Genomic DNA, 13,873 nt, shown 5'->3' on the forward strand with positions numbered 1-13,873 from the left:
AAAAATAAGGGGGTTAGATGAGGTGACCTCTGAGTTCCACTGCAATCCTAGACATGATTTTATAAACTTATGATCCAGAAATCTGCAATAATAATACTATCAAAAATGGTAGAAGTAGGAAAAATTAACTGTTTATAGTTATGGGAAATCAGGCAAGCTAATAATTCTTGAAAACAATGAAGACTTATTAAAAAATGTTATAAATATAATAAAGATAATGGCCTTTGACCACATAATTGTTCTAAGGAAGATACTGACATCAAGAAAAGACCTATTTATGCAAAAAATTTAAGCAACACATTGAAATAGCAAAAATTAAAAATAAACTGTGCTGGGGAATGGCTGAATAAGTTGTGGCATCTGAATGCAATCAAATATTATTGTTCTATAAGAAATTTAAAAATAATAATAGCTAACACATAGTACTTACTTTGTGCTAGGCACTGTATGGGTTTCATAATTATCTCATTTGATCTTTACAACAACTCTGTGAGTATAAGTGCTAGTATCCCCATTTTATAGATGAGGAAACTGAGGTAAACAGAACTTAAAGAGACTTGCCCAGGATCACACAGGTGGTAAGTATCTAAGGCTGGTTTTGAACTCAAGTCATCCTGACTTGGGCCCAGCACTATCCATGGCCACCACACAGCTAAGTTTCAAACTTGAGAATTAGAATTCAAAGACTTGTTTGCTGTGGTACAGAATGAAGACATAAGAACCAAAAGAACAATACTCACGACTCCTACTATATGAATAAAAACAACTTTAAACTTTCAATGTCTAGGTCAGTCTTTAAAAGAATAACCAGAGGATTCAGAATAATTCAGAGGGACTTAAGACAAAGATGGTATCCATCTCCAGCGAAAGAACTGTTGGAGCAGGAATGTATATGCTTTTTCACATATCACTTGCTTATTTGGGTTTATGTTTTGGGGTTTTGGTTTTATAAGATTATTCACTTACAAAAATGAACAAACTGGAAATTTTTTTTGTGTAATAATATATGTATAATCCATATTGCCAGCTCCAAGGGGGTGGGAGAGAAAAAGGGAAGGAGACAATTTGGATCATATAACTTTGGAAAATTTAAGTGTAAATTTGCTATTACATGTAATTGGTAAAAAAAAAATTAAAAAAAATTTTTAAAAAGAATAACCAGAGTGAGAATACAAGGACAAAGTGGATCCTACATTTCTGTTACTTTGAGCCAACAGAGCTTTCCAGTTGACTGATAGGGGTGGAATCCAGGACAGACTAATCTAGTTCAGAGAAGAGAATTTGCACAGTTCAGACCTGGGGTGTGTGGTAGATAGGAGCACTGAAAGCTTGCAGATCTCCCGACAGTCCCTGGGATTCTGCAATAACATCAATACCCACCAAAAGCAGTAACAGGACCAATCTGGACCTAACATAAAATCTGAAGACAGGAAGTAAGAAGTAGGAATGGGCAAACAAAACAAAGAATTTCACTTTAATTAGGTAAGATAGTGGAAGGGATGCTCAAGGCAAATGCAGAAGAAAATGACTCCCAAACATCTAAAATCAGTGCTTCAGAGGAAAACACAGTGTGGGAACAAACTCAATGAGTATTCATGGAAGAGATGAAGCAAGTATTAAAAGAAAAAAAGTTACAATTTTCTTTATACATATAATGAAAGAGCTTAAGGAAAAAAATGGAAAAAAATGAGAACTATGAAAGAATTGGAAAGGAAATTGACAGGTTTTATTTGTGACCTTTTTTTAAAAAACATATTCTTTCACTTGGTGATCTCATCAATTTTTGTAGGAGTTACTATCTCTCTGTAGATGATTCCCAGAACCATGTCTCTCCTGAGTTGCTGTAATACAACAATAATTGCCTCTTAGATATCTCCTGCATATATCTGTAACTGAATATGGCTGAAACAGAGCTTGTTATCTTTACTCCCAAGCCTGCCACTCTTCTTAACTTTCCTATTACTGTTGAGAATGTCACCATCTTCTTAGTCTCTCAGGCCTTCAATCTCAGTGTCATCTTTGATTCCTCATTTCTTACTGCAGATCCAATCTGTTGCTGAATCTTCTTGTTTCTGCCTTTAAAACACATTAGATTCTCAGCTCAAATCTTAACTTCTTTCTTGGTCATTCAACCTGCTTTTAATCTTAGACTATTTCTCATCTCCTCTGAATATATTTTGTATATAACTAGTGATTTACATGTGGTCTGTCCTATTGGGGAAGTGAGGTGGCAAAGTGGATAGAGTTGTAGGGCCTGGATTTTGGAATCATCTTCCTGAGTTCAAATCTGGCCTCAGAAACTTCCTAACTGTGCTGTCACTTAACCCTATTTGCCTCAGTTTCCTCATATCAAACAAGCTAGAGAAGGAGATGGCACACCACTCCAATATCTTTGCCAAGAAAACTCCAAATGGAAGAGTTTGACATGATTGAACAACAATAATAATTGCTCTCTTACTTTCCTTTCCTTGAGGGCAGGAATGGTTTTAACTTTCTTTGTATTCCCAGCACAGCACTATATAAGCATTTCATAAAGATTTGTTGACTTAACAAATTTTTAAAAAATTCATACTATTCTCCTTGATGTATTCTATATCCTAGACAACTATACACTCTATCTCAAACATCTTTACATTTGAGTACAATGTCCTCCTCAAATGCATTCTTTCCTTAATTCTACCTTTTGGAAACCCAACATAATTAGGATAATTATCAGAATAAGATTATGAAGAAATCTTTCATTAGTTTAGATGACAGAAGTATCTCATGAATTAATTCATCTCTGATAAGGATGAAGGAAAAATTGAAGCAGCACTTGGTTAAAAAGAGAATGAAGCAAAATGATTCTCCAGAGTGTATAGAAGTTAGAGGACTACTATTCTGTTTCATAAAGCAAAATGTTAACTGAATTTTCACTTGAGCTCTATAACTATGTATATATGTAATTGCTTTTGTTTCTGTGTATTATAAATTGTAAGTTGAAAATGACTTCAGAGAATTATTTTCAAAGACATATTTTTGTCCCTTTGGATTTCCTCCCTAAACAGACATACTTAGAATTAGAATTTAATTAATATCTGGTAGGTCTCAAATGCAACATATTGAATATTTTTCTTTGATGTTCTCTATGACTATGAATTTTGGCTGCCATTGGGAATTCATTTATATCCTCTCCTGGGGTTGGATGGAAGTTCTGGAAGATACAATCCTTTCTCAATGAAAGTGAAGTTCTAATATGCATACTCTCTCCATCTGAAACTCATTATAAGGCTCTTTTTTTTTCTCTCACTACATATATATATATACTTCTCTCCCCTCCACAAGAATATTCCTTATTGTGACCTTGGGCAAATCACTTAGTCTCTCTGGGTCTCAGATTCCTCATCTGTAAAATGAGGGGGTTGAACTAGTTGCTATCTAAGGTCCCTTCTAAATCTAAATCTACTATCCTATGAATTAGTTGACAGCTTTTAAGTCTCTTCCTGCTCTATGATTCTATAAAACATGACCATTACATAGTTAATTTAGGATTTGGCTATGTATTAAAAATTCCAAAAGGGTGATCACAAGTTGCCTATGAAATAAGTGGAGACTGAAAACAATTAAAAATGCAAAAGTGCCCATAGCACCATGGGGTCTAAATTTGAAAAAGTCTATAAAGCCCTTTGCAAACCTTAAAGTGCTACATAAATATGAGCTGTTATTACTACTGTTGTTAAAGCTGATTTCCATAGTTCATGAAACCCAGGACTCCTGGAGTGAGAAGGAAGAGAATCCAAATGGGGAGAAATATATCAGATTAAACCAATTTTGTGGTGGTGTCTCAGCAAGGGCCAGAGGCAGAACAGGGTCCTGGTTCTTAGAGTTATCCTGTTTTTAGCTGAGGTGCACAACCCATATTTCTCACTTGCTATGGTAACTCAAACAAACTGCCCATGATTTTTAGAGTAGTCTGAAACTGAGTTATCAGTGTAACTTATACTACATAATAGGAATTGAGAATAAATTTTATGTGTAAAGAAAATAAAAACAAGTCGACTGGATTGAATTAAAGTGAAGTTATATGAACAAAAATGGAAAGAGAAGGAAAAAAGAAAATAAGGAAAGAAAAATGTTAATATTGACAGGAATTTTTTATTATATTAGAAACTTTTAACAAAAATCCATTCTTTGAAACCTTTATTTAAATTGTTAGGGATTACTTATTAAATGTTAGGAGGGTGCCTTTATGAGAGAAAATTTCACTTAAGACTAGAAAATATACCTTATGTGTAATATATATAAATATAAATACTGCTTAGCTTCATAATTAAGTTGAAAAAGAAAATCTCTATAGAAAATCAGGAGCTGTAATTGAAAGAATAGTTAAAACCACTCTTTTAATAACTTGTCCTTGCTATATAGTTAGAATATTAATGACATTAATTATTAATTAATTACTAATTATTAATTAATTAATTAATAATATTAATTCTTCTTGACAGCATTTCATGAACTCCTGTGCTAGTTGACAATGTATTATTCCAATAAAATAGTAACATCACTAAACAAATATAAATAGCTCTGTGATAAAATTATTTTAAAATTAAAGTCTGCTAAGACTGGCATTAACACTTCCTAAGAGAGTTGTTAGTAAAAGGACTGTTGAGGAAGCACTGGAAACATGGGATACTTCTTATTTTAGTGGTGCTTGCTCAATTAGGTTATAGGAATAAACTTCTGCAGCTGATGTTCAGCTGTAAAGAAGTAAATATTCTCAAATGGTAAAAAGGAGGAAAATATTTGTTTTTTTAAAAATTAACTAGATGATAGACTAAGTTAAGAAAAAACTATTAGATGATTTCTAAGATCCCTTCTGATTGTAAAATTTCATCAAATGATTTTGTTTTCGTTCTTATTTTGTTAATAGTGCATTGGAAAGACATTGTTCTACATGTGAAGATGACATCTCATCAACATCCTTGCTTCATTTGGACAATGATGTTATGGTGATAGTTTTTTCTCCATTCTTTTCTATTTCAAATCTGAGGATACACATTTTTTCCATGACAGGATTCTAGAAGGAGGATTGATGCATGTAGAGGGAGGGATAAGTAACTGGCAGGAGAATAGAGTAGTTGGATTTTGCTAATGTAGAAAGAAATGCACACTATTTAATCAAAATCTCAGAGTCCATCCTTTCCTCCCTAGTTAAAAAGGAACCGGATCTGAGATTTTTCTTGATTAAATTACCAAAGAATCTATAGACACCAAAGAATAACTTCCAGGATTTGTGGACAATCAATAAACTTTTATTTAGGAATTTACTATGAGCCAGGCACACAGAGCTTAATTTTTCTGGGGGAGAAATGTAGGTATAAAAAAATAAATAGAAGGTACTATGGGGGGGGGCAAAATACTCAGAGCTGGGGGTGGATCAGAAGCTTGCTTTGTGGGAAGGTAGAAATTCTGAGAAGAGAGAAGTGAATGCATTTTGGGCAAAGTTTAGGATTTTTGCAAAGGTAAAGAGAGGCTATTTGCTTCGAGCTCCCTCTGACCCCCACTTACTCATCTCCCATCATTCAGGTGCCTTCTGCCACTATCTCTTCCTTCACTTCTGACTCACATGAAGACTCTTTAAATCTTATCAAGGCAAACCTACACAAATCATCCCACTCCATCTCATCTGTCTAATAGATTTCTCCCTCTGTCACCCCCTTTTTCTCACTTATTTTCAGTCTCTTCCTCTGTACTGGTGCCTTCCCTTACTCTCTACAAACATGCTTATGATTCCCCCATGTTCAAAAACCCCTAATTTGCTCTATCCCCACTAACATTGTATATCCTCTGTCCTTTGTGGCTAAACTCCAAGGAGTTTAGAAGATTGCTTACAATAGATACCTCCAATTTCTTTTCTCATCCTCTTCATAACTCCTTATAATCTGGTTTCCAACCTCATAATTTCACCAAAACTCTCTCCCAAGTTGCTAATGGTTTCTTACTTGTCAAACCCAACAGCCTTTTCTTAGTCCTTTAGTACTTTTGATCACCCTCTTGATATTCTCTTCTCTCTAGGTTTTCAGGTCATTACTCTTCCCTAGTTCTCCTCCTACTTATCTGACCCTTTGCTGGATCCTGATCCAGGTCATGCCTTCTACTGTAGATATTCTACAGAGCTCTGTTTTGGACCCTTTTTTCTTTTTTCCTTTACTTGGTGACTGTATTCTCTATGCTGCTGATCCACAAATCTACCTCTCCTGCACTAACTTCTCTGCTGACCTCCAATCTTTCATTCCAACTACCTTTAGTTATCTCCAACCTGATATCCAGTTTGCAACCTAAGGAGTCATCCTTGACTTCTCACTATCTCACATTTCCCACATCTGTTGCTAAAGGCTGTCAATTTCACCGTGGTAACATTTCTTGAATATGCCCTTTTTCTCCTCTGATACTGCCAGATCCTCAGCCCCTCACATTTAGGCTATTGCAATAATTCAGTTTCTGGTGGATCTGTCTGTCTCATGTCTATTTCCACTCCAAAAAGCCAAAGAGATTTTCTTAAAGCATAGGTACAGTCATACATATCATCCACCTAACTCAATGTCACCTCTGGAATCAAATACAAAATCATCTGTTTGGCATTCAAATCTCTTCATAACCTAGCTTCCTCCCCCTTCCCTATCTTTTCACATCTTATTTCCTGCCACATACTCTTTAAATCCAGTGACACTGTTCTTCTTGCTATTCCTTGAATAGGACACTCCATCTTTCAACTCTGGGAATTTTCTTTAGTTGTACCCCACACTTGGAATGTTCTCTCTCTTCATCTCTGCCTCCTGGCTCCCAATTAAAATCTCATCTTTTATAGGAATCATTTCCCAACCCATTTCCTCTTTTAATTATTTCCTATTTATCCTCTGTATAGCTTGTTTATACCTATTTGTTTGCCTGTTATCTCCCACTGGATTGGGAGCTCCTTGAGGGCAATCTGTCTTTTGCCTCTCTTTTTATCTGCAGTATTTAATGCAGTGCCCAGCAAATATTAGGCACATACTTACTGACCAATTTCCAAAAAATGTAAATTATTTCATTTTCTCCATAAATACATAGATTAAGCTTCATTAGTTGCCTTGTAGAGCTTTTTCTCTAAATTTTAAAGTATGTTTTTATGTCTTAAAAAAATTCTGGCAAGAAGAAAAGCAAAGTAAAGGAACATAGGAGGATGTTTCCTTCAATACTACCCTTTAAGTTTACAATTGTGAGGGTGGTGGTGAAATTGTAAACTGCTGCTTTTCACCTAACTCCTTTTCTTATATTAGTAACATGGATGCTTTTAGCTCCCTTTCTCCTTTCAACTTCATAGAAATACCTCCTACTCAGATTTTCTTATGTGTGAAACTTCAGTTTTTACATTCAAAAAAAGAAAACCTGGAATAGTTTGCTTTTGGAGTAGGAATAATATTGTAACATTTCAAAAATGCAAAAGTAGCTGAATTGATATAATTTATATCTTTAAAAAAATTCAGCAATATAAAATTTGAATACAGTGATTAAATAAAAAGTGTCCCAAACAAAAGATAGCACTGATTAGAAACTTCTGATGTCAAGCCACTGTCTGTGGTTAATAGATACCTTTCATTTAAGCATTTGGTGTCACTTAGCAACATGAATTAGTTAAGGGTCAGAAATCTCTTTTAGAGTATCATTGCCATTGGATATATACAGATGTAAAGGTAACTTGAACTACTAAATGAAGTTAACACAGATTATCAGTAATGGAACTCGGTAAAAGATTTTCAAGAGTCCTAGCTGTCTACTAACCTTGGCAGTTTTTTCTGCCTGGTTGGTATAGTATGCACAGTGAAAAAATAGCTTTTTTTCCTCTGTTTTCTGATTTTCACTCAAATTTTCTATATCATTCCCTAAGTTCTTCACCCAAGGAAGGATATCTTATTTATATCACCCTCCACTCTTTACCCGCTCTATTTATTATTGTTTATTCTCTAAGATCTGCTATTTACATAAGGTCATTTGGGATTATGTGTTTTACCATTGTCTCCTTTCTTGGATTTTGTCACCTGTGAATTTTTGGGTATCTCGGGTGCTATCCTTTCTTCTTTGTGGCCATAGTATCTATCTTGATGATACGATATACAAGTCTGTAGATTCTAAACTTGCATATATATTGTTTATATACACATACATGCACATACAGAGTTTTCTCCCCCCTCCTTTTTAGTTTAAGATTAGATTCTTCAAGACACCTGGCAAACAAACACTTATTAATCAATGTTGGGTATACTCCATCATTGGCCAGGAATCAGATCAAGAAATCCAAATCCTCTTCTCAGACAATATCTTCTTAGCCAGCTGTTCACTTCTCAAATTAATTTTTCTCTTTTGCATCCCTTGTCTTCAATGGGCAACAATGAAGAAAACGTAACCTGTGTCCCCCCCTTGGTCTTTAGGTTTTTTTCCCAACAAATTTATAATTTTGGCATTAGTTTTCAGGTTTCTTTTGGAACCGTTGTTTTTGCCTATGTGACTCACCAGAAATCTTGTAGTTGTTTTCCATTTTAATAACTTGTTGAGAAGTTAAAAAAAAGTTTTGGATTCATGTTCCAGAAAGACAAATGAACTCTTTATAATTGTTCTTGGGTTGACAAATAGCTTTCTTGGTATTCATCAGCAGGGAAATACCAACTACCACCACGCTTCCCTTTTATCCTCTGAAACCTTTACTGGATCCTCTCCTTCTCTCTCATCTAATATCATTTGTGGCTTTACTATATCAATCTTTGTAGGTGAGCAGCTTCTTTCCCCTCAGATCACCCATAATATTCTTCAGAAAGAGTTTGGCAATTGCTTTTAAGTTTTAATTATATAGCTAACCTTTTCCATTTCTTTTTCTTCTTTCCTATAATCTTGAATTCTTAATCATTTTGGCAAGCTAAGCCTTGCCTTTTCCATCTCATATTCTCCTTTTCCCATAGAAACACTGCTACTATTTTCTTTAGAAATATTTCATTCTCCTCTAAAATATAGAATGGGGAGAGATGTGTTTTATGTCCTTTCACTTTCTACTCCACTGGGGAGGCTGGTCTTTATTTGGAACACAGTTAAAATTCAGGATGTGGCAGAAATACAAACATTTCAAACTCATCGCTAGTCACTACAAAATTATCCTATTCTCCATAATGGTTGAAAATTTCAGCCTTGTTTCTTGAGCCCACTTCGGGGTATTTACATAGCAATCTTAAGCAGTTGATTAAAACTTTTTATAATTAATTATTACTTCTAAATATTTTGACCACCCAATTAAAATTCCTTTTTTGTATCTCAACAATACCGTAACCTACTCAGCTCTTGTTCGCTGAGTATATGACAACTGGTTCTACCCCTCAATCTATTTTATCAATTTCCTTTATCTTGTAATTATTCCAATTATCTTTTACATCACGTGGAAGGAAAATCTATTTACAACTAAGGATGTATTTGAAGAATTTGAGGTACCACTTTGAGAGAACTCAGCACCCTTTCATAAACCACACTGACCACCAAAATCTGGCAGCTTGTTAGCTTAACCTATGTTGGATCTCTTAGTCACTATTTTTTTCAAAAGCATATTTAACTTTACTGCCTTCTAAATTTGGGGACATTACAATTAGTAGGCAGATATAGTCTTGTGAAAACCAATTTTTATACATTCAATGAATTAGCCACCTTGGCAGGAAGCTTATAGACACTCAATCTAACTAGACTGGCTCCAATATGAGGCATCTAATGGATGGTTGTCCATGTCCCTAGCATAATTTTTGCACTTTAAAGAAGTTCAAGCACTGATGAGCTACTCCTACAACTCTGCATATCTGCAGCTGTATGTCTTTTGTCAATATAGTTGGTCATGTGGGTTTGTTCAGTACTTTATATCTCACCCTCCAGAAGTTTTGATAGCACAAAACATGGTATACTAGCATGCCCATTTTTGTGAAGTATAGCTCTCAGTTTTATAGGCTCGGACTTATACCTGAGATTTTGGAAGAGGTAGTTTCAAAGATTAGAGAAAGAACAGATAGAATTTCATGGCTAAAAATGTGAACTCTTCCCAGAGAGATGGGATTTTAATGAGAAAGAAAAGGAGTTATCTAGAGATCAAAGTAATGCATGCAGAGAGATGTCATAGGCCAACATAGAATTTAAAAAGATGCATAGGCAAGATGGAAGCAAGGGCAGGTAACTGAGATTAACTGGCATGATTCCATATGAATAATATGTGTTGCAATTGATAATGACCTGTCAATAAGCTGGTTGGATATGAGGAGTCAACAAGATGGGAGGGGATAGAATGGGAGAAGGTTGAGAGATGGAGAGGTTATACTGTTGGAGATAAGCCTTATGACTGGTTGATGAGGAGAAGGGTGGGAGAAGAGTCACCTTCATACCCTGTGGTTAGTCTATCACATGTCTTTTATGAGTAGGTACCATGGGAGTTAGATTATCATCATCTACTTGTGTGTATTATCTGACTGATCTCTTTTGAATGGTTGCAGATCTCAATAAAAAGGTTGTGCTTGATACATGTGGTAAAATATTATTTACAAATGAGATAATCCAGAGTATATTACCATTTATAAAGGATAACTTTCCATTTCGGCTCTGGCTTCCACAATGGAGGTGAATATCTTTGGTAATTATAAACCTATTTTATATGCCTCAAAATGAGCTAAGAATAGTCAAACAGAGTTATTTCTGTGGTTGCATCAATTATGGAGGGTCTTAGGCTAGGAGATATCTTGTTGAAAGAGTGATTACAGTTTTCTAACAAGTATTTTTTTATGATTAAGAAAGAAACAATAAATTTTGTTGTATACTGAACTCAACCTGTTTCCTTGACTTCATTCTTTCCCATTTCTTCCAAGTGAATGTCTCTTTCAACCACTTCCCATCTCTCTCTTCAATCTTTCTTTATCTACCAGTCCCATACCTATTGTAGCCATAAAACATGCTCAATTCTCTGTCATTTGGAAAACAAAACAAACAACTTTCATTAAGACTATAGGTCTTTGTCTCTCCTTCCTTTCACAACCAAATTCTAAGAGAGAGCTATCTATACTCACAGACTCCATTTCTTTCCCACTTGCTTCTTTCCACCAGTTGGCTTCCCACTCTAAAGTTCAGCAAAAAGTCTCTTCAAGATTTACCAATATCTTAATTATTAAATCTGATGGCCAATTCTTAACTTAAATGTACCATTCTGCCTTCCAGTTGTTTCTGGATATTTTCTTCTTCTTCTACTTATTAACATCATTCTTTCTTGGCTCTCCTTTCCCAAGTTTCCTTTGCTAGATTATCATCTATGTTCTGTTTACTCTGGCCTTCCTTTTATTTCCTGTGGAATTCTGACTCTAGGCCTTGGGCTCTGATAGGTCAGTTTTCACCTTATCTTGCCTAAAACCAGGTTACTACATCATTTCTGAGCCCAGTGAACCTTTTGACCTTGGGTATGTCAAAATTCGCCAAAAAACTGAGTATTACTGGGGTGCTGTGTCACTTCGAGAAAAAACCCATAATTTTGGGGTTTATAGTTTAAATAATAAAAATGTATAATTGTAATATATAACTGAATTTAATAAACAAAATAGGTAAATTAACATAGGTAGAATTGTCATCTATAGTACACAGAGTGTCTACACTACACTACAACAAATGTTTCATCCTTGGCATGCAGTCCCATACTTCTCTGTATGCAGCTGCATGTCATCAAAAATGGCTATGCGTGTCAGTGCTGACACACAGTGAGTGTCATAGGTTTGCCATCACTGTCCTAGTCAGTTCCAAACCATGCTACCACACACATTCCCAATTGTACCCTATCTACCCAACTTAACTCTAGCTCTCTTATATGGACTGTCTTTTTCTTAGAATGTAAGATTCTGGAGATCAGGGATCATCTTGTTTGCTTATATTTGTATTCTCAAATAAAATGATCCATAGACCAATACAGAGATGCATAAGTAGTAGGTTTGCAGTACATTATCAATGAAGAGTTGCATTACATATATGTACATATATAAAAACGCCTATATGTATGCACATGTGTATACACATATTCCTAAATATGTGAGTTCATTGGTATAAGGAACTCTCAATGCAAAAATTCCTTTCACCACTGTAGGGTAGCCATTCCTCTGTAATTTGAGGTTACATGATTTGACTATGGTAACATAGCTGTTATGTGTCAAATGCAAAACTAGAGCCCAGGTCTTTATGACTCTGAGACTGGCCATCTTTCAGGAAAGATAAAATAGAAAAAGGAGGTGTATCAGTCATATAGCAAATGTACAGGATAATAAACATGAAGCTGAACTCAAAATATGCTAAAAGACTTAAAGGGGGATGTTTAAAACATTGGTTAAATTGTCTATAGAGGTTTCCTGGGAAGATACAGATGAGAAATGCACAACAAGAGATGTCATTAGGTTATGATCTACCTCAGTGAATGGCAGACCTATATTGAGGACATTATAGATCTATTGAAGTAACAAATAACTGAAAGGATGAGAGTATCTTCTCATTAATTTCTTTTTGAGAATCAGGCATATTGCCATATAGCTTCAAACTTTTCAAATAATTTAATATTATCAGCTTTATTTATTTTTAAACCCATACATTCTGTCTTAGCAACAACCCCCTTGATCTTAAGCCAAAAGGCCAAGAAGTGATCTTAGTAACAACTCTACTGCAGAAAGGTAATGGCTAGGCAATGGTAGTTAAGTGACATGTCCAGGGTCACAGAGATTTAAATCCAGGACCTCTTGTCTCCAGACCAGGCTGTCTATCCACTGAGCCACTTGGTTTCCCTCCTTCCCCCAATTGGCTTTATGTTAATGTCAATTACATCCTTATAATTTTACTGTAGGCTGAGATCTGACTTTAACAACACTTCTAGCACTACATTTGTTTTTTGAAACCTTTACCTTCCATCTTAGAATCAATACTATGTTTTGGTTCTAAGGCAGAAGAGCCCCTAAGGGTGAGGCAGTAGAGATTAAGTGACTTGCCCAGAATCACACAGCAAGGAAGTGTCTGAGGCCAGATTTGAACTGAGAATCTCCTGTCTCTAGGCCTGACTCTGCATCTATTGAGTCAATGAGCTTTCCTTGTCCAACTGCTTATCTTTGTATTACAGTATAAAACTCATAAAATCTGCCTTTAGCTGCATAGATTTAGTTGCAACTTTCTGAATATCAGGCACAGTGAATAGAAAGGGGGCCTTATACTCAGAATGGCCCAGGTTTAAGCTGACACATACTAGCTTTGTGATCCTGGGTGGCTACTTTATCCCTCTGGGCCCTGAAGTCAATCCTTTGGATTTTCAATTACAAAACAGATACAGATTTGCATTGGGATAGGGCATTTCTTCATGTAAAAAAAACTCAAACATAAATCTGCTTCTTTCTCCTTTCCTTTACTCCCACCATGGGGTAAAGATATTTAGTCAAAAGCAAAAATATCCATGAGTTGTTCATGAAAGAGTACATCATACTCATTTAAAAATTTAAATTCCCAGAGGATTTTCCTTGAGAATTAGAACCACCAAGCCCTATCAATCTTATGTGTGAAATGGCTTTCCTTTGATAGTCCATTACCAATACATAATCCTCAAGTATCTTTTATATCCGTAAGGAGGTTTGATTTATTAATCCACCTGAATGATGCAATACTCACTGGCTCTGAGAATATTCTCCTTGCTGCTGCACCTGGACTGGACCTGCAGAGAGAGTATAGACTCAATGAGATACAGCAAGTAACATGGATAGTCAGATGTGCTGAGTTAACGGGCAAGCTTCTGGGATTTAGAGGCAAAGGCTTTATATATATATATATATATATA

General features: G+C 35.3%; 1 protein-coding gene across 8 annotated transcripts in view; it reads right to left on the reverse strand.

The window, feature by feature from the left end:
• The window catches only part of GPHN (gephyrin), a 787,688-nt gene that overhangs the window by 156,137 nt on the left and 617,678 nt on the right, over positions 1-13,873 (reverse strand). For 6 of the 8 annotated variants that reach the window (XM_044664832.1, XM_044664830.1, XM_044664831.1 and 3 more), the window contains one exon: positions 13,708-13,750. In XM_044664832.1, the coding sequence (XP_044520767.1) occupies positions 13,708-13,750 (43 nt within the window). Of the gene's footprint in view, positions 1-13,707; positions 13,762-13,873 lie in introns of all 8 variants that reach the window. The other 2 variants (XM_044664828.1, XM_044664829.1) reach the window with 1 other exon arrangement.

This window comes from Gracilinanus agilis, chromosome 2 (genome assembly GCF_016433145.1).
Source record: "Gracilinanus agilis isolate LMUSP501 chromosome 2, AgileGrace, whole genome shotgun sequence".
Taxonomy (NCBI): domain Eukaryota; kingdom Metazoa; phylum Chordata; class Mammalia; order Didelphimorphia; family Didelphidae; genus Gracilinanus; species Gracilinanus agilis.